Source organism: Pteropus medius, unplaced genomic scaffold (assembly GCF_902729225.1).
Source record: "Pteropus medius unplaced genomic scaffold, Ma_sr-lr_union100, whole genome shotgun sequence".
Taxonomy (NCBI): domain Eukaryota; kingdom Metazoa; phylum Chordata; class Mammalia; order Chiroptera; family Pteropodidae; genus Pteropus; species Pteropus medius.
The window spans coordinates 5,468,202-5,488,250 of NW_024353908.1; the positions used below are offsets into that span (position 1 = coordinate 5,468,202).

Consider the following 20,049-nt stretch of genomic DNA (forward strand, 5'->3'; position numbering starts at 1 on the left):
CAAACTTTACATACAAAACACTTTATTTCCCCTCTACAGTGTCACTTCAACTAACTACTGTTACTTACTTTACTTACTCGTTAATGGTTTGGTAGCATATACTTTGAAATGTCTCCTGTCTGCTTTGATCTGATTTTAACCATGGATAATTAGAGTATAAGATTTTAAACTAGAAGATAGTTTAAATCCAAAGGAAAATATAATTCATTTTAAAAATGGTTCATACGTTTGAAATACTCACTTTAAACATTTTCGTCTAGAATTAACATTAAAATCACCCTTTCTTAAAAGCTAATCTAATAATTTTTATATAGGCTTCTGGAGTTTGCCATTCACAAGAAAATCTTAACAACGAGCTACCTTTTTCAATAGGCAATTTGGCAATAGATTAGATAGGTTAACTGAGAACGAGAGAATACAAAAATATTCAGGTAATAATGAGCTATTAACATTTTTTGTGTGAGTATCATGTGTATAAGTTTTGTTTTGCTTTTTTTAAATGAATAATATAATCAGAAAAATGTTGCTGAAAACATCATTTTGATTACAGTGTATAGATGTCTTGAGAAAGGTTGTCACTAATAGTTGACACCAATGACTGCTAAGACGGTTCAGATTTCAGGACACAGGTGATTAAACCTGAGCGGTAGTTTTGGGAATGAAAAAGCACAGATGGACTTGTGCAATATTTAAAAGAAAGGATAGATAAGAACATATAAATGAATGGATGGAGAAATGGGACATATTGGAGTATTTTTTAAGCTTAAGAAGCTAGAAAAAAAATAAAAATAAATTGAATTTTGAATTCTTCAATGATATACAGAGTGACCCAGTTTGGGGGGAAAAAATGAGGAGCTTAGTAGAAAGAAACATAATTGTAAGGATTTGTCTGGTAAGTCAAATAAAATATCCAATAGTCAGTTACAAGTGTGAGACTGCAATTTGCGATGACTGTAGCTCTCCTGAGGACCAAGACTATTCGATATTCTTCTTCAATTTCCCCAGCACCTAGCATGGGCCAGATTCAGACCTTATGCTGGCTGGCCGGCTGAGCGACTGCATAGAGATTTGTAGGCCAACTTCACAAAGAATAATTAAGTTGTGGGTGTGGACAAATACAGTCTTCAAGGGTAGGTTATAAAGAAAGAAGCTAAGAAGACAAGGTCTTGAGAAATAAGTATATTGAAGAGCTGCAGGGAAAGAAAGGAACCAATAATAGAGACAGAGCACATAAGTAAAAGAATTAAACCAAAAGAGAGAAAGAAAGGAAAAGGGGAAAGGAAGGAAAAGGAACGGAAGGGAAGGGAAGGGGAAGGAAGGGAAGGGAAGGAAGGGAAGGGAAGGGAAGGGGAAGGAAGGGGAAGGGAATGAATAAACAAGAATAGAATCAGAGGAGCCAGGGAAGAAAGATGTTACTTATTCTTAATTTGCATATATGCATACACTTAGCGAATACATGGATGCAAATATGATAAACTCATATTTAATAAAAATCATTAAAATGTTTGCTTAATAACTTAAAGTAAATAAATTAATAATTCTAGCATATTGATTCATCTACTGAATGCGGGTACTCAATAAATGTTAATTGAATTAAATTAATAACATTTACTTAATGGTAATAAAAAATTAATTAACTGTCTGTCTTTTCTGTTATTTAGGTTTATGCCCATTGGTTCTGCAATTACTTCCAGCCTAAATATGAATTTTCTATTTCACTGACTTTCAAGATACACTTTAATTTCTTTCCCTAAGAAATACAGTTGAGCTTCTAATTTTTGTCCTAATTTTGGAGTTCTTTTTTGGAAAAAAATATTTTCTTTATATTAATGTCAAGACCTATCTATATACATCCTAAATATAGTTTCATGGGTTTCTTGTTTAATTCCAAAATAGTTTTTCTCTGCAGAAGATGTGATACCACTTTTTATGTGTTTCTCCTTTTAGCTTATGCTACTTTATAATACTTTGGGAACTATGTCAAATAACACCACAAAAGAAGGAATCTGGAGAAATTATTGTTAGCATGCCATCTATAAAAGATGGAAGATGTCAGTAACATTCACCGAAAAATTGTGACTCACTTCAGATGTCAGAATTCTGGGTTGAACAGACTGGGTTCTGAAATGTGTGTATGTCAGATGATTTTCTAATGAGCAACAGATAGTTCCCACTAGGGAATGAAAAAAAATATAAACAGAGATATAGAATTAAAATAACTTTATGAATGGCAGTTTAACTTCTCTATAAAATCCTCAAGCCCCATGTCTCCAAATGGTTGCTTAATGTAGCACACCACTTAGATTCAAATGCTATACCTAAAATTGTCGCAAAATTAAAAAGAGAATCATATACCGCTTGGCTGTATACCGTATTCTCCGCATGTTCTTACATACCAGTAACCTCTATCCAACTTTTTTTTGTTAGTGAATTACTTTGTGCAAAAGCAATTTAAATTCCATGCAGCCTGACTACGTGTGATAATTTGAACTGATTGTTAATTAATTCTGTAAGTAAATAGCTACTGCAATCTCCATACTCATCAAGGTTTCGTTATCTACCAGCTCTTTCTAAGGTGCTCTTTAATGTACAGTAGAATGCTGCTGTAACTGAAGGGCAGGATTCTCTGTGTGTGCAAGGAGGTAGTCTTGCTTTGCTAAGACTGATCAGGGAGAGGCATGTCTTTAAAGCTGTTTGCAAGGCTTGATTTGGAATGGCTGACACATCATGGGATTTAGGGTGAAGAGGGTTTTGCTGATGTGCAGTCTTAATAGCTAGGAAGCAGAGATAAGAGTTAAGAACAATTAGAACAAATGTTGTATAATATAAAAGACAAAGATAAGAGCATAGCTTTTGGAATTGACCAGGCCTAGGTTCAAATCCCAGTTCTATCATTTGCTAAAGAGGACTCCTTGGGCAAGTTATCTAAATAAACTATCTAAGCCTTGGTTACATTAATTCATCTGTTAACTTGGGGTACCAATTCACACATTTCCCATCTGTTCTAGGAAGCCGACAATATCTACCTCCTAGTGCTTAAGTTAAATAAGGTTATAAGTGGTACCATAGAGCTTAACATGCATGCTTGCAACTGTGTGTGTGTGTGTGTGTGTGTGTGTGTGTGTGTGTGTGCAAGCTGTGATTTGATTTTCAATCTGGGTGATTTTGCCCCATAGGAGAATTTGGCAATATCTACAGATATTTTTGTTTATTGCAACCTAGGGCAATGAGTGCTGCTGGCATCCAGTAAGTACAGGACAGGGATGCTGCTAAACATCCTACAATATCCGTATGACAAAGACTTATCAGGCCCAAAATATCAATACTGCTTAAGTGCTCTAAGGTGCAATTTAAATGGCTATCTGTTTGTGATATTAGCTGGTTACTGGACACTTTGGTACCCAAGTAAGAAAAATAAACTATTCTTAACATCATCATCATCATCATCAAAATATCATTAATTTGGTGAATTTCTCTTGGGTTAGAGGAAGCCCAGAGCTTCCCAATCTGTTGAACTAATTCTGTCTATTCAATATTATGTTAATTGCTATCAACAATATTTGTTTTCCTGAACCCCTATTTTTGCCAATCCTTTTTAGGGTGAATCAAACTGCAACCAAGAGATTTAAAGCCAGCAGCATAACAAATACAGAATAATAATTAAATATTGTTGAAAGCCAAGACTTTTGGAAGCTCAGAAAGAGACAAAAATGGCCTAATACAATTGTGTGCAGCATACTGTTAGCTCCCGTGCCAGTCAGGAGCCTTTGAAGAGCCACTGTCTCATGACTGGTTTCTGAAAATCACTGACGCACAGATCAATGTGTTGTTCTCTCATGGCAGTGGTTCCCAAACTTGTCTACATGTTGGAATCACCTGAGGAGCTTCAAAAATCTGTTGGGATGGATCTGGGAGGGGTTATCTGAGCTTTAAAAAATTTCACATTTTTAAAATGTTTCCCAGATAATTTTACTCTGTAGGCAGGTCTGGGGACCACTGTCCTATGAGCTAGAACAAAGTAGAGATTTCCATCTGCCCCAAACTAAGAAGCAAATTTTGAAAGGATAATGAATATGGACCTGGCAAGAATATATTTCTTGCACTGAGCTGTGTAAGCATGGTAAAATCAAACCAGGTTGCCAACTGTATTATTTATTTCAGTCACTCAGTGAGCATTATTGAATCGACCAGGCATTGGGCCAGCAATGGAAATGCAATTCTCCAGAATTCATCTTCACCACCTCCCAAAAGTGCAGCCAAATCACCAGGATTATTGCTTGCTGTGGTCTTAAGATGTCCCCAGTAGATAGCCTTCCTGCGCATTTGAGAATACCTCCTATTAATTCTTTTCTCAGATCTTAGAATTCTTCTGTTTAATGAGTGTAGGTAATAATAAATTAACTGTCCAATACCCAGTCTAGTTCTCTCTATAATATGACTTCATGGCTTCATGGTGTGCTTCTTTTTTATACCCTCCTCAATATCGTAACTTAAAAGTTACTTTTTGCTAACTTGTTTGACACTTGTGAGAGCCAGGGACCATGCCTGTCTTAGTCAACAATGTATCCCCACTGCCCTGCCCAGTGCTTATTACACAACAGACTCTCAGTTATTATATGGAAATGAATGAATAAATATGGAAGTTCTAAAATACATAAAGCTCCTAGGCCTTCTCAGCCTTCTCTATGCCACTTTGAACCAGAATCTCAATCAAAGATTTTGATAGAGGTTCCTTAACATCTCTAATAATTATGCCAGGTGATGATACAGAAATATAGCATTCTCCCAAGAAGCACACCCCCTAAGTCTATATAGACCATCATCTGAATAGAGACATAACAGATACCAAAGCAGAGAAAAAGGTAGCTACTTAGTCTTTGAGGGTAGAAATAAAAATGAGCATGTGACTATTTATTTATGACCACTTTTCTTATACAAGGGAGCAAACTGAGGTTGGCAGAAACAAAGAAATAAAACAACTTGATTGAGATCACATACCATTACTGAGAAGTACTGCCCTGCATTGAAGATCTTTTGACTACTTCTCAGAACTATAAAACACTATGACAGTAAGCTGACGACATACTATAAGATTTTGTTGATCCAAGTGAATGAATTCCTTGATTCTCTCCACTCATCATTAAAAGACCCAGAGTAGAAATAAATGTCATAAATCACTATAATATGTAAAACTTGGAATGTGTGTAAAATTTTATAATTATTGCACTCTTTTGTTTTTACTTGTATTTTCATTCAAAACTTCCTCATCAATAATGCCTTATTTTTTTAAAGAAGAGTTTATTCTTATGAAAGTCTAGAATTTGAAATTTTCTGCAAGTGTCCACTCTTAGATCACTAGGTTACGTCAACTATAATGGGTTTGTGTATGTGTGTGTGTGTTTTTTTCATCTAGATACGCAACTTACAAATGAAAAACATGTTGAAGAGAAACCCATTAATGCTATCGTTATAAATTCAGTATCTGAATTCAATATCACAGATGGACCAGCCCAGGAAACTCTCAATGAGAAAAAACTGTCAGAATCCAGCAAATCACTGTCCTCCCTTGAAGAATGCCAAACGAAATTTTCTTACCTTCAAACCGATACTTCAGTTCATCAGAGAGACACTGATGGTATGTTTCTCAGAATCAACCCATCTCTAAATAAAGCTCCCAAACCCCAACCCCTGTAAAATCATCACATATGCTGTTAAGGGGAAAAAAAAAGGCTTTATGAATATTAAACAGGAAGACTTCGATTTGAAAACACTAGTGAATGACACATGTCAAGGTCACTTTGCAATTATGAGATGCTTGGCAGATTGTTTGCTCTCTCAAAGCTGGGAATCGGAAGCAAAGTGTTTTTAAATAGCTAGGGTGAGGTGTAGTCATTCTTGCTATAGGACTAGGAAGTGAATAAAGAAAAATGACAATTTTTTTTTTCTGAGATCTGGAACTATTTAGCCCATGACTCTTAGGCAGAGAGGAAAAGGAACGACACTGACATGTGGGAAAGGTATAGACATAGACTGTATAAAATATCTAGATGCTTACATCTGCAACCTGTGAAAAAGGGTTGGTTCCTCTACGTAATATCACTTCCTAAGCATTCTGATCAGTGCAAACCTAGACCAGATCATCCCTATACATGACAAAAGAAGGCATGTTCCATTTGTAAAGCCAATTTCAAATTGATTTGGTGCTAAATGATCAGCATAGTCTCGTTTAAAGTCATAGACTCCACACCAAGACATATGAATTTTACTCAGGTTAACTTTTCAGCGACCTTTCCAGGAGACATAAACCGTTCAAGAATTTTGTAGTGTTCAATATCTACATTTGCATTTAAAGAAAGCTAAGAGGACTTTCTCAAAGGAAGATATAATAAGGTATAGTTCCTGATCTATATTTAAATTCATATTTATTTTTAAAAAGTTGTTTAAAATAAACTCTGTATAAGAGGAACTTTGGAATCACATCAGTTTAACTTCTGGCTCTGAAATTTATTAACTGTATAAAATTAGGTAAGTTTTTTTTATCGCCTCTGAATTTCAGTCTCTGAGTTATAATATAATGGAGATAGTAACTCGTTATAGAGTGTTTTGAAAATCAAATTAAAGAACATCTATTATGCAACCAGTACAGAACCTGTCACATAATATATATTCAATTTTGCTTTTATTATGATTACAGTTTTAGGAAGTAAGAGAAGAAATGATTTCTAACATATGTTATACATGTGATGTCTTGTACAAATTTATCATGGATGCTTTAGACCAGAAGCTATGGACACAATTGCCTGTGATTGCCAGGATATAATGTGAATAATAAAGTAAATCAGAAGTAAATGATAGAGATTGATGAGGACTGCGGCAAGGTGAAAAGTACTATCTCTATTCAGCTCCAGCTAATTGTTGCCAGAAGGAAATAAAGGCCCCAAACTGCCAGATCTAGAGTGTTACATGAAATCTCTAAAATTTTAAGCATTGACAATAGCTCTATTTCGTTTACAAAGTTTCGGACACCCCCATCTACACACAACTTTGGGCCAACTTTGGCCTATAGACTGACAGGTTACAGCCTCGAATCCAAGTTTCTGGCTTTGTTAGAGTTTGATGCCAATGGGAAAAAACAGGCAAAACAGGAGAGTTCTCTGCAAAACATTTTGATGCTGGAGCATTTTATCAGATAGTATCATGGATGCACGGATTTTACCTGTAATAGATCTTGGTTATTTGATCCCAGAATTAGAAATTGCCATTGTACATGTTTATACCATATAACTCAGAGTAGCTCCAGATCCACTCTGATTTATTTTATGAGGAATCCTGGGAGAATGAGAAGGGCCAATGTGGCTACCATGACACCTAAACCTTTCCTTCTCAGAGAAGGGCCAAAATGACTAATTCATTAAAATAGCATTTGATACCTAGGACCCTCCATGCAAGAAAAATCATCGACCATTCTTCGGAAGAGTAAAGGAGAATCATGAGGATAGCCGAATTAGATTATTTTTTAAGCCTGGGCCAAGGCCAGTATGACCCAGGAAATTCTGGTTTTAAGATAACAACACAGATAATAATCCATCCTTCCTTCCCCTTGTTGTAGAAAATCCTCCCATCAGCGAGGTAAGAGCTTTTGGTAACTGAATGAAAAAAGAGACCAGAAAGCTCAGACTGAGGCAACAAACAGTGATAAGAAACTTTCATTATCCTAAAGAACAAACATCAAGGAAATCAAGAGTTAAGTCAGACTCACTTCATTTTAGAGAATTTTTGATAGTAATTAATTTAAGGATGTAGAAATTGAGAGCTGGGGTCATTGTTCGTACTGAGATAAATACAGAAATATCTTTCAGGAACAGCAGGAGAAACAGAAGGGAAAAAAGAAGATCACATTCACTTTCATGTAGTTTGTGGTTAATTTATTTTCAAATGTATAAATGAGTGCATAGGAATGGATGCTTAATTGTTAATATCTATTATTTATATACATTGCCCCACTTAAAACAAGATAGAAAAGCCTCACACATGCAGATTTTGTAAAATGTGTTATATCCATTAGCACAGTTCATGGTGTGTGCTCTGATGGGAATTTAAAAGGATCTTTACTGCACATCACGCACTGTGTGCTGCAACATTACTTTATTATTAAATCGTGGCTCATCCTGTGTGGTCCTTTTCCCAAATAAAATGGAAAAAGTCCAGAGCACTATTTGTGTCTCTGCTTCTGTTTCTATGTTCTTATTGGAAAAGCAACCCTGCAGATAATAAAACCAGGGATACACATGATATTAGAAAATAGGAGCCTTAAAAAGAATCCTGAGAATATACCTAATTGATGTATAATTTTGAATTTGAGACGTTTCATCCAGGTGGAAGAGGAAAATCATAAATACAAGATACCTCAAAAGAATAGTCTTAATTACACCATGGACTACTGAATAAAATGATTACATTTTCTACACAGTAAATTTCATACAATTAAATGCAGTAGTGTCACCTTATAAAATGTTTCAATTTTATAATTATCTCAGTTCATTTGCTCAGAAAAAAACATAAGCACAAATTTACCAAGTATCACCCAAATCTAGTCATTTCAGTTCTAAAGAACTGACTTGAATGTTAGTTGTGCTTGTCTGAACTTAAATAGATCTTGACATATTTAAGTAGCTATTAAAATTGATAACATCAAGGATGATACCCCAGCTAGAAAAAGACATTTAGTCATACTTTATTTATTCGCATTCTACATTATACACTTAAAAAATCCTGAATGTTGGGGGAGTAGGAACCAATTTTTATACTTTTGACCAAAAACTTTTAGTAATCAGAGACATCGTGTCATGAATCTCATTATTATGCCAAATTCTCTGCGATGACACATTAACTATTAACGTATTAGAATATTGGATTTGGACCAGGCTCATTTTGCCTTTTTTTTTTTCTTACTTGGTTTTGGGGGCAAAAGATTGTTGTTTTCTGGGGTCATTTCTGGAAGAACCATGTTCTTGCTACTTTGGATAATAATTCTCAAAGTAGCAGGTGGTATGTTTTCAGAGTTGAGGAATGCTACAAGAACTATAGTTGGCACCTAAAGCTGCCTCTGGTCCCTCCCTCCTCCTAATCATGGGCACCATGGTGGCAAGACTGAAAGCTGGGAGGGCAAACTCAGGGAGCACGAGACTGACCATGAGGCTGACATTTATGGAAACTCTTTGTAGTGTGACCCTTTCTCCTATAATTAAGAATGATTCTTTCTAATGAGACAGCTACTTGCTCTTAATTAGCCGTTCCCCAGTTGTGCATTTAGCACCTGTGGAGCCTGCAGTAGTCTTTCAGTGTTATTAGGGTATCACTTAGCACATTACAGCCTTGATGTCCTAAAAGTAACCTAGGGGTGTGAAAAGGAAATGACGCAACTCTAAGAGGTTTTTGTTGCGGCTTCTTGCTCACAGCTAAATATCAGCATTGGCTGTATGGCCGGCAGGTCCATCTTAAATCTTCTTTAATCCAGGTTTAAGAAGGTAAAATATGGGGAAGTGAAATGGGTACTCTGATGGCAGTGATTGGAACCTATGCCAAGATGCCAGGTGGTTCAGTAATGGGAATTCAATGTACAGAGAATGTGTTATAAAGGTATTAGAGGAGATGAAAAGCCAAGTAAGGGAACAGTGAGACCACTCAGAACTTAGCAACAACATGAAGGCTCTGCCACCTCTTTCCTTGGTCCCTCCAGGCCACTAGTAGACCACTAGTACCAGCATTATTTCAGAGGCCACTAGTATCTAACTGTTACTAAACAGACTGCTAGTAAGTGGCATTAGTAGGAACCAGAGAGAGAAGGGCATTCAGAGAGAAAACTAAGGAGAAGATGTAACCTCCGCCTGACACCACTCAAAGCAAAGCAAGAGGAGAAATACCCCAGACTTTTACTTTCTTCCACCCTCTCATTTCCCATTGCTGCCCTCTATTGGCTGAACCTAGCCAGAAGCCACTTCATAGAACCTGGAAAAAGGGATTTACCAGTTGGGAATACAGAGCGGAGCAGGAGAGCCAGGCCGTCAGTAAGCCTGCAGTGTCCTGTGCTATGCTCAAACATGACAGAAGAGAGTAAGAGTGTTATGAAGGGAAAGCCAGGCTTCAGAGTTAAGAGCTCTGAAGGAGATAGCCTGGGTTCAAATGATAGCCCTACCATTTCCTGTGTTTCTTAAACTATCTGAACCACAGTTTTCTTATCTATAGAACAATAATAATAGTACTCAACTCAGGGTTATTTCGAGACCTATATGAGATGCACATAAAATGTAGAAGGCTGCAAATTTCCTTTATTAAACAGTTGGATCATATAAGAACAGGTAACAGAGCATGTACTTTGGATCCAAAAAGACTTAGATTTGAATCTCTGCTCCACCGTCTTACAGTTGAAAGATTTAGGACCGTCAGGGACAACCTCTGAGTCTTAGTCCTTCCATCCAAAAAATTGGGACGACTTCATTTATCCCGAATTGTTCATTTATTCATTCATTCAACAGAGGTGTGGCTTTCTTGTAACTTAGATTCTGGTAGGAGATAATTAACTAATTAACAAAATAATTAGTTTACTGTCATCCTGTAGTTAGTACTATGAAGAAAAAATAAAGCAGGGTACTATGAGAGTTTTAGCAAGGATGTGATTTAGAGGAAAGGTGTTTTAAGCAGAAGATGCAAAGGTTGAGTAGGAGTTAGGTAAAGTTGTGAGGGGACAGTGTCTGACACACACCAAAGATAGAGTACGTGCAAAGGCCCTGAGTTAGGTGCATCCCAAGAACTAAAATTTAGCCCATGTGGCTGGAGTGCTGTGAGTAAGGAAGAGAGTAGGATGGGAAGACAGAGAAATAGGCAGGAATCTGATCACGCAGGGGCTTACAGGCTATGCAAAATTTTCCTTGAACTGGTTATGCTGCTTTTGTGCAAACAAAAATTGGCCATATGCAAAACAGTTTAGCCTGCTCATGTAGAATTATTTAATATGCCTTTTAGGAAAAGTGTGGAACACACTTGAAAGTTGGGGAAAATCTGTTTTCAATTCATTAATGTTGCTGTGTTTTTTTGGGCAAGAGGCTCTGCCTTTTATAACCAAATAAAAAGGACTGACTTAGAAAAAAATGGGCTCTATTCTCAAGTGCAAAATAGAAGGGTGGAAGGAAACAAATGCCAATTTGGCCAAAGGATTAGGCCAAACTTTTTTTTTTTTTTTTGTAACAACCATTGTAGACATCAGAAGCAGAGACCTCCAGAGTCTGCCAACTTGCAGAGAGGTTGACAAGAGGAATTCAACCAAAGGTTATACGCCTTCAGGAAATTATAAGGCCATTTTACAAACAAGTTCTTCACACTCTGACAGGAAACAGCAGCTCCTATCTTCACAAGTCATCCTGCACTCAATCCAACTTACCTCCAAACCAAACTTTCAACATTGCATCTACAAATGACAGGACCAAGTGGGATCATTTTTATATAGTCATGCCCTGAGTAAGTCTCTTGAGCCTCCAGCCTGAGGGATCATGAGGCATTTGCTTGGAATATTTTCTACTAAGAATCCCTCTTCTTTCCCAGAGACTGCTATAATAGCGATCTTGGCATAGGTAAGACTTGATGAGGTTTCACGCCCCAGGTCTTTGACCACCGACACACCCTGTTTAGAAATGCAAAGTCTATGTACTGTACTAACTTACTCCTGAATTTTTGTGGGTGTTTTGTGGTGACTTATGAGATAAAGGTGAGTTGGCCACATGCTGGGAGCTGGCTTTAAGTGAATAAAAATACACCCAATCTGGCAAAGAGATGAGAACGTACACCATAGAGGTATTATGGAATATACTGCCTGAGCTATAAATATTGAGTAATGGCCACAGCACCTGCAACAATATATGGCAATTAAAGTAGTTGTAAAAGTCACAGCGTGGCTCTTTACCACCGTCTTAGTGAGAAGAAAGGAAAGGAGGGCCAGGGAAGGAGAGGCAGGGATGAATGGAGGGAGGGACAGAGGAAGAAAAGGAAGATTTCTGTTTACCCACATGCAGGACTCACTTTAGACATTTAAATAGTGTTTTTAAAATAAATTAAAATGACTTTTAAAAAATTATCTGTTGCTTTTTAGAGCAGGCATCCATATTCTTCCTTCTCTCTTAAAGACTAACAAGTATATGAACAATAAAAAAAAAAAGAAGTTTTCTGGAAAATATTGTTAAAATTAAATGAATGAGGTTCTAAGAACACTTAGAATATGCTAGCAGATTTCTCAGACTGCAAAATCTCTTCTGTAAGTTTGTGCCGTTTCCGTCGACTGAAGTCCAAAAACCAAAAGTTATTAACCTTCTTATTGGGAAAAGTAAATCCTTATGAAAGTCTAACTTTAATGAATTGATAAGCCCATCAGGAGTAGAAAAATTCTCTCCAATTTATGCTAGAATGTTACTTTCAACCATCAACAATTTTTAGGATACTGATTTTAATTAATTAGATGTGTCATGTGAACACTTATGTAGGCTTTACAAAATGCTCACATGTTTTTGAGATGTTTTTGACTAAAAAGCAAAGAAAAGGAAAGAAAAGAAAAGTTATAATTTTAACAAGAGAACCGCTACATCTTCTAACTAATTCCCTTTATGGAAACACAGAAATATAATAATCTATAACCCATCACAGCTGTTTGGCTAGAATTACCAATTACCTTCAATGCCTGAGAGATACTTTTCAGATTTTTACAATTCTGCATAGTAAATTTTTAAACTGATTTTCTTAAAGAGGTTGATAAGATTTATACACTTTTAGGAATATGATGACGTATTTCATCTAACTTGAATATAAAACCAAGGCTTTATATAACTGGAAGGAAAAAGAAACAGGGATTAAAAGTAAAATTCAGCCAAAAAACTATGATTATTTTAAAAATTATTTATATTAGATTTTGAAATGTCCTTTTCACTCAAATTTGAATATGGGTGTGGCAAATTTATGGGAATCCACAGCAAACAAATAAGAAAGCTTTGAGACAAGAAGCCAGAAATTTGTAGTCTCTCCTTAATCTCAGCTCTAATTGCTCCCACATGCTCCCTGCACTTGGGGAGGAGCTGCTATTTTTCAGACAGTTGCAAGATTTCCAGATGCATAGCTAATTGTGTGGCTTCTCAGCACCTCTGCAGGCCAAGTAAATAAAGGAGTTTAGAAAAGTGACAGCACTTTAAATAACCAGATTATGTGGAATCAATAGGAAATGCTCAGGAAGTTAATAAAGCAATTACTTAAGTAGAATGAGTACTGCATGGAGGTTGGGGACCTTGAGAGAATATGGTATATATTACTCCTAATGTGGATAAATAATTAAGAGTTGGCGATAAAGTTATCAAGCATATCACCACACATGCTTGTCCTTCATAGATGACCCACATATGCCACTACTAATTTTCTTTCTTCTTCTTTAAACAGAGGAGTGTGCCTCTCTTATCCTCACCTGTCTGTTTTGCCAGTTTTGGGATTGTCTCCTGATGCTCCCTGATACGTGCGAAACGGTGTGTACCAACTTGTGCTGCCCCTCTCACAGGTATCAACACACCTCGGATGAAAGCCAGTCTCGGAATGATTGCAATTGCAACTGTGACATGGACTGCAGCCTTTTTGAATCTTGCCATGAGACCGGCGAGTGTCTGGAGCTGGCCATGGAGATTTCAGAAATCTGTTACCGCTGATGCAACAAAGTAACTGAGCTCCGGCAGACCCTTGGCTGCACAGGGCAATTCCATTACAGTAAGACTGATTTCCCTGTACTGAAATGTAAGGACTGTACACATTTCTTGAATACTATAGACCATTTTACTCTGCACCTGTCTGGGAAAGCTAGTATTGTCAACTCAGTGGTCTTATTCCAAATTTCACAACCGCATGGCTTGCTGAAAAATAAGATCTTGATCACATGTGATGAACAAATCTTAAATACCTCTTAAATGCCATAGGTACAAGATGTTTCCTGACTATACAATAGCATGCTAAAACTCTCTGTGTTATTGCACTCATTGGCTTGCATCATGGATTCAACTTCATTCACAAATTCAGGACAAATTAGTGCATTCTTTTAGAAATGACATACATTAGCTTGTCTTTCTAATGGACTCATGCATAAACATTATGCATTGTTGGTTATTATTAATAATGTATTGTCTAACATCATTTTGTAATTAAAAATTTATTTATACAGTCTCTTAAAATTCACTTATATGTACAGTTTAGGTAGGAAAGGGAATTAAATGAATTAGAAACCGTGTTCCTGTAATTACAACAGATGTCTTTAAGACACCTCCAGTGAATTTTGAATATGATGTACTTTGAGAGAGTACTATAATTCTAGACTATATTATTATATATCTATGACTGTGTCATAACAGGTTATGCATATTCTTAATTTGTTATAGAAAGGCTCTTTTTTATCTAATGAGCATAAATGGGAATTATGTGCAAGTTTCAAGAAAATTACCCCAGATAATCAATTGTTCATTTTCCTCATGTCTGTTTGTTGGGTACAATATGCAACAAGATATTTACACAGAATAAGTTTCTTTTTACTAAACTATCATTTGTATAGGCACCCCGCAGAAATATATGTGCAGGTATTAACTCAGCACCGAGTTTCCTAATACAGCATGTACATCAGAAACCATAATTTTTTCCTTTTTCTGATAATTAAAGTAATAATTATGTTGAGTATTTCCTCATACTTATAAATTTTTTAAATATATGTGATATAAATTAGAAAGTAATTTTCTACTCAACCAAATTAAAGCAAACTATTTGGAGAAAAACACACCTAGGTAGAAGTTGCTTCAGAATCTTCTTTACTTTCTGTAGCATGACATTGCTCATCATTGTGTGCTTATATGTTTCCATGAAGATTTTGCAATATAGTCATTGAATATAAAAAAAAAGCATAACATATCAATATATCAACACAAAAGTGACGTGGAAAGTAGAGGGAACTTTTTACAATCTAGGGAAACAACAAAAAACTTTAAAGTAGCTGTTTTTGTTTGACTTAGATAATTTCAGGCAAAAGCAACATTTATTTTGTTTCTGTAGTAAACTAATACATTTTTCTATTCTACAGTAAATTCCTCCAAATATTGAAAACTATTAATCTTTAAAAAATATTTTTAGGCTGCCTTTGAAAAGATATTTAACTGCTCTTGTCTTGCTCCTGAGAGCACAGTGCATCCATGGTTAATGCTGGCTTCATTTCTGTTTGACTATCATGTTATTCACAACCCACAGGGCATGAGAGTGCCCCACATTCTTTATGAAACACTTCAGTCTCTGCTTTTTAGAAGCTCAGAGACAATTCTATACTCTATACATAAAACTCGCAGATCATTAAGTGGGTGGAAAAAGTAGATACTTAGAACAGGAAGGGAACTTAAGGCTGTACTTATCCAATATTCTCATTTTTCATAAGAGAAAGTAGAGGCTTCAAGAACTGACTTACTCAAGATCATGCAGTGAGTGAATGGCAGTATCAGGAATTCTAACTCGTACTCTAATTTCTAACTACATCACACCACCCAAATTTCTCCACTTCTTAGTCCAGCTGGTACTCAGTGGTACAGCTGTTCCAATTGTTCAAATATTAAAGCATCACTAGACTGGCTCATAAATAGTCTCTACCTTGAAACTCCTCATCGCTTGCCCCATGCCTCCATTCATCCTGGCCCCTCTCCAAGTACCCACCCACTTCCCCATGATCCAGTCACTGAAGGAAAAACACCTATATCTACAGGATGTCTCTGGGATCTTGTCCCAACAATATAGTACTTGGTGTCATTGATCGGGTCGTACCATATTGGTGTTAAATATTTTGACCATCATCTCCTTATTCTTTTAAGTCTACATATCCTCAAATTGTACATGATAACGAATGCATTTCAAATGTAAATCGAATGCTTGTCAATCAGAGACATAAAAATTGCCAGATCTTATTTTATAATGTTGTCAGAATATTATAAGAGCTTTCTGTGGCCTCTCTTTCCATGGTTTGTTAGCTTGTTCCTCACTTTCAGAATTCACCGTGCTATAACAGAAAGGGTTATACAAAGTGTGAAATTTCTTTTCTTTATAACCAATAATAAAACATCATCCTTTTTGCAAACATGAATGACTCTCTCAATTGAATTCTTAAACAATAAAACATATGTGGCTGGGAAAATGCAATTGCAGAGGTAAGATAGATGAAAAAGGAATGTGGTTATTGATTAAATACAAATATCAGAATATCAGAATCTGAGAAGGATCAGAGTTTTTCTGCAATGTTGAAAGCCTGTGATTACAAATAAAGATAATGTTATTCTTTAAGGTGGTCTTCTTAGAGAAAGAGTGTTCCTATTTAAGGAAGCATACCAAATAAGAGGGATTTGAGAAGATACAACCTTTATAGAGTATTGAGAACAGAGATTTTCCCCACAGCAATATAACCAGAAAGGAACATTATCTTTGCTTTGCTCAATGGATTTTTATAAAACCCTTGCTTCTCTAAAAGCCTGCAAATATGGAAAGCAATGAAGAAACAAGTTACATATAACTTGCTAATGAAATTTTCCCAACAGATAACCTGATAGGCTTACAAAATTAATTATCAATGCTGGACAATGAAACTTAATAAAGCGAAAGCCACTTCATTTTTCTCCAAGGGAGTAAAAAAACATATTCAGGCAGAGAAACTTTACAAATAGAAGATACCATGTGAAGGTCTATCAGCAATTTTTTCAAGGATAAATGTGTAGGTGGAAATGTGTGAAGAAGAGAATTCATTATCCAGTTCCTCCAAGTTACTACCTCTAAAAAAAATGGAGCAAAAGAATAATATGTACACTTTAGTAAGATGGGTTGACTCTAAGAGTTTTCCCCATTAAATGCTAAATTCACCCAGGCTACACAAACTGATAACCTCTGATAAAATGTAAGTACATAATTTTAAAGTGTGTTAGATATTCTTTAAGAAGATATCTGAGTTAAACCTAATCAGTTGCTTTATGTGGGCTGTGTTGAAAGGCAAGTGAACATAGAATGATTTTGTAGTGATTATAAGCTGCATGGGATTAAAATTATTTTATTGGGCTCCTCTGCATAGGTCTAGACAGCTCCTGACATTACTGGGAAGGAGCCCAGAATGTGCAAAGGAGCTGAGAATCTGGAGACACATTTGTCACAATGGATGGGGCAGGTGCTACCGGCATATAGTGAGTAGAAGACAGGAATGCAACTACATATCCTTAAATGCACAGGACAACCTCCTACAACAAAGATGCGCCTAGCCTCAAATGTTTATAGTGCCAAGGCTGCAAAAGGAATTCTGAAGCCTTCCTACCGATCTCAACGAACCATCATGAAACTGACCTTAAAAAAACTGTTAGAAATAGGGTTGTCAGATAAAACACGGAATGCTCAGTTAACTTTGAATTTCAGATAAACAACAAATCATATTGTAGTATAATCATGTCTCAAATATTATGTATGAAATATACTGCAAAATGATTCTTTGATTATCTGAAATTCAAATTTAGTTGGGTATCCTACATTTCTATTTGTTAAATCTAGCAGCTCTAGTTCAAAAGAGCTAGATTCCACGTTTTGAGAAAGAGTATACAGAAATGATAATTTTTCAGTCCCTCCCAGCCTTTAAGAAAGGAGGAGTTGTTTATCTTTGATTGGAAGCCAGGACATTCATCGGGCCACATTTTACAATGTGGTATAGTGGAGCCTGGCTTAAAGATAGCTCGAAAGCAGGCCACTCTTATTTTTCCTTCTGCCCCAACTTACACAGGGCCAGCTGCCTTGAATTGAGCTGGCCACGTCCTGTTTTCTCTGCTTCACATCTCTACATGGCAGCTGAGGAAGCACCTCAACCAAGGGCTATCTTGATTCCAGGGATGGGAAGCAGAGGTTCTTGAAATCTTCAAGAACTTCTTAAGCCCTGAAATGTAAACCCATTTTCTGAATACGTCTTGACCAGAAAGACCTATCTGGAAAAGTATATACAAAATATTTTCCCTCTCTAGCTATTTTCCTTTCCATATAGTTACTTCTGTCAAAACTCTGGGGAAAAGGGGTGAGTGGAAGAGTGAGTTAGGCATTTCTTGAACCTGAAATGCAATACCATCTACTAAGACCCTAAGTTCACCATGTACTCTTAGTATGTAGTTAGGGGTAGACCAGAGAGTCTGAACATATTCCCTTCACTAGATAATTCTTATTGATTTTACAGATGAGAAAAATGTTGAATAGATAATATTTGATTAAGTGCTGTATATACATTATTATAATTCTCTAAAAAGCCTTGTAAAATAGAGTATATTACTATTTCTATTTTTCTAGGGTAAATAGAGACTTAAAGAAATTCAATAACTTGACCAATGTCCGACACCAAGTAAGCCATTTTCACAAGGTTTGAATCCAGGTCTGTTCATTCCAAAGTCGATGCTTTTAATCACTAAGCCTAAAACTTGTACACATGAAAAATTATCAAATCATGATGAAGTTCAAGTATTCACTTCTAAATCAAAAGCAATCAGAAAAATATAATGTGTATATTCGGAGAATATTATATTCACTGATAGTAATGTTTTAAAAGCTGTTATCTTGTGTAATGATTAAAATTTGGAACATCTTCAAAATGCTTTTAAGATATATACTCTATAAGCAATAAATGCAAAGACAATGTATTGCAATTTAATCTCTATGTCAGTAGCTTTGTCCCATTAATCTATGGTTATGAAGGCTTACCTTTTAATGTTCCATTTTAGCAAAGCAACTTTGATCTCTGCCTCAAGAGTTCATCCTGCACATGGCACCCATGCCAGCCCCTAATCAGCATTCCATGAGAGGCCCTAGGAGCATGAATTGTTTTTAATCAGTCAACAACACTATAGTCAACCAAATGCATTCTGATACTTAGAACTTTTATCTCAAAAGCTATGCAGAAACCAAGGTCACAGTAACCTCTTTTATGGTTTATTGTTCCTCAAATGTACTTAAAGTGAATTCACAAAGCCACAACTTATTTTGTGGATACAGAGCTTTCACTAGGTTCAGCACGCTCCGACATCCTCTTTGTTTCCTCTTTCAGCACTTTCTGCCTATGGGTCCTCATTTAACATCAAGTTCCCGTAAATTTAAAAAAAAAGAAATAAAATAAGAATATTGAACAAGATTCTCACAGTAACTAAGCTACTCATCATTTGTAATTGAGGCTCTTTAGAAAGCTGCATTAATGTTTCAAATCCATGCTGTACAGCTTTGCAATACTAGGCACGGGTCCCTGAAATGGGGTAGGAAGGCAAGAAAGTAGGATGGTGCTAAAGCCATCACTACACAATGGCAGAGTGACGGCTTTAGCACCATCCTACCTTCTTGCCTTCCTACCCCAAACAATTGCCAATGGGGGCATGGCAGTAAGTCACAAAGCTCAGGAGGTGACTTTGTGGAATCATCCTTAGGAGGTGAGGTGAAGATGGGGTTCTAATGTAGAAGGGACTCAACGATCCACAGACCACATGAAGTCATCTTTTAGCTCACTTAAAATGTTTTTTATTTTTCAATTACATTTGACACACTATATTATATTAGTTTCAGGTGTACAACATAGTGATTAGATATTCATATAACTTACAAAGTGATCACTCCGATAAAACTAGTATCTATCTGACACCATACATAGTTATTAATTACACTATTATTGACTATACTCAGTATGCTGTACTTCATATCCTCATAACTATTATGTAACTACTAACTTATACTTCTTGTTTCCTTCCTCTTTTTCACCCATCCCTCTAACTCCTCTCCCATCTGGCAATGATCAAAATGTTCTCTGTATCTATGAGTTTGTTTCTGTTTTATTTGTTCATTAATTTTGTTCTTTAGATTCCACTCATAAGTGAAACCACACAGTATTTGCGTTTCTATTGTCTGACTTATTTCACTCACCACAATACCCTCAGGTCCATTCATGTTGTTGCAGATGGTAGG

At 36.1% G+C, this 20,049-nt stretch overlaps 1 protein-coding gene across 2 annotated transcripts in view; it reads left to right on the top strand.

Moving 5' to 3' along the window:
- MDFIC2 (MyoD family inhibitor domain containing 2) overlaps positions 1-13,730 on the top strand; it is a 105,768-nt gene extending 92,038 nt beyond the window's left edge. For both annotated transcript variants that reach the window (XM_039851658.1, XM_039851659.1), the window contains 2 exons: positions 5,414-5,635; positions 13,471-13,730. In XM_039851658.1, the coding sequence (XP_039707592.1) occupies positions 5,414-5,635; positions 13,471-13,730 (482 nt within the window). The remainder of the gene's footprint in view (positions 1-5,413; positions 5,636-13,470) is intronic.
- Positions 13,731-20,049: the final 6,319 nt, after the last annotated feature.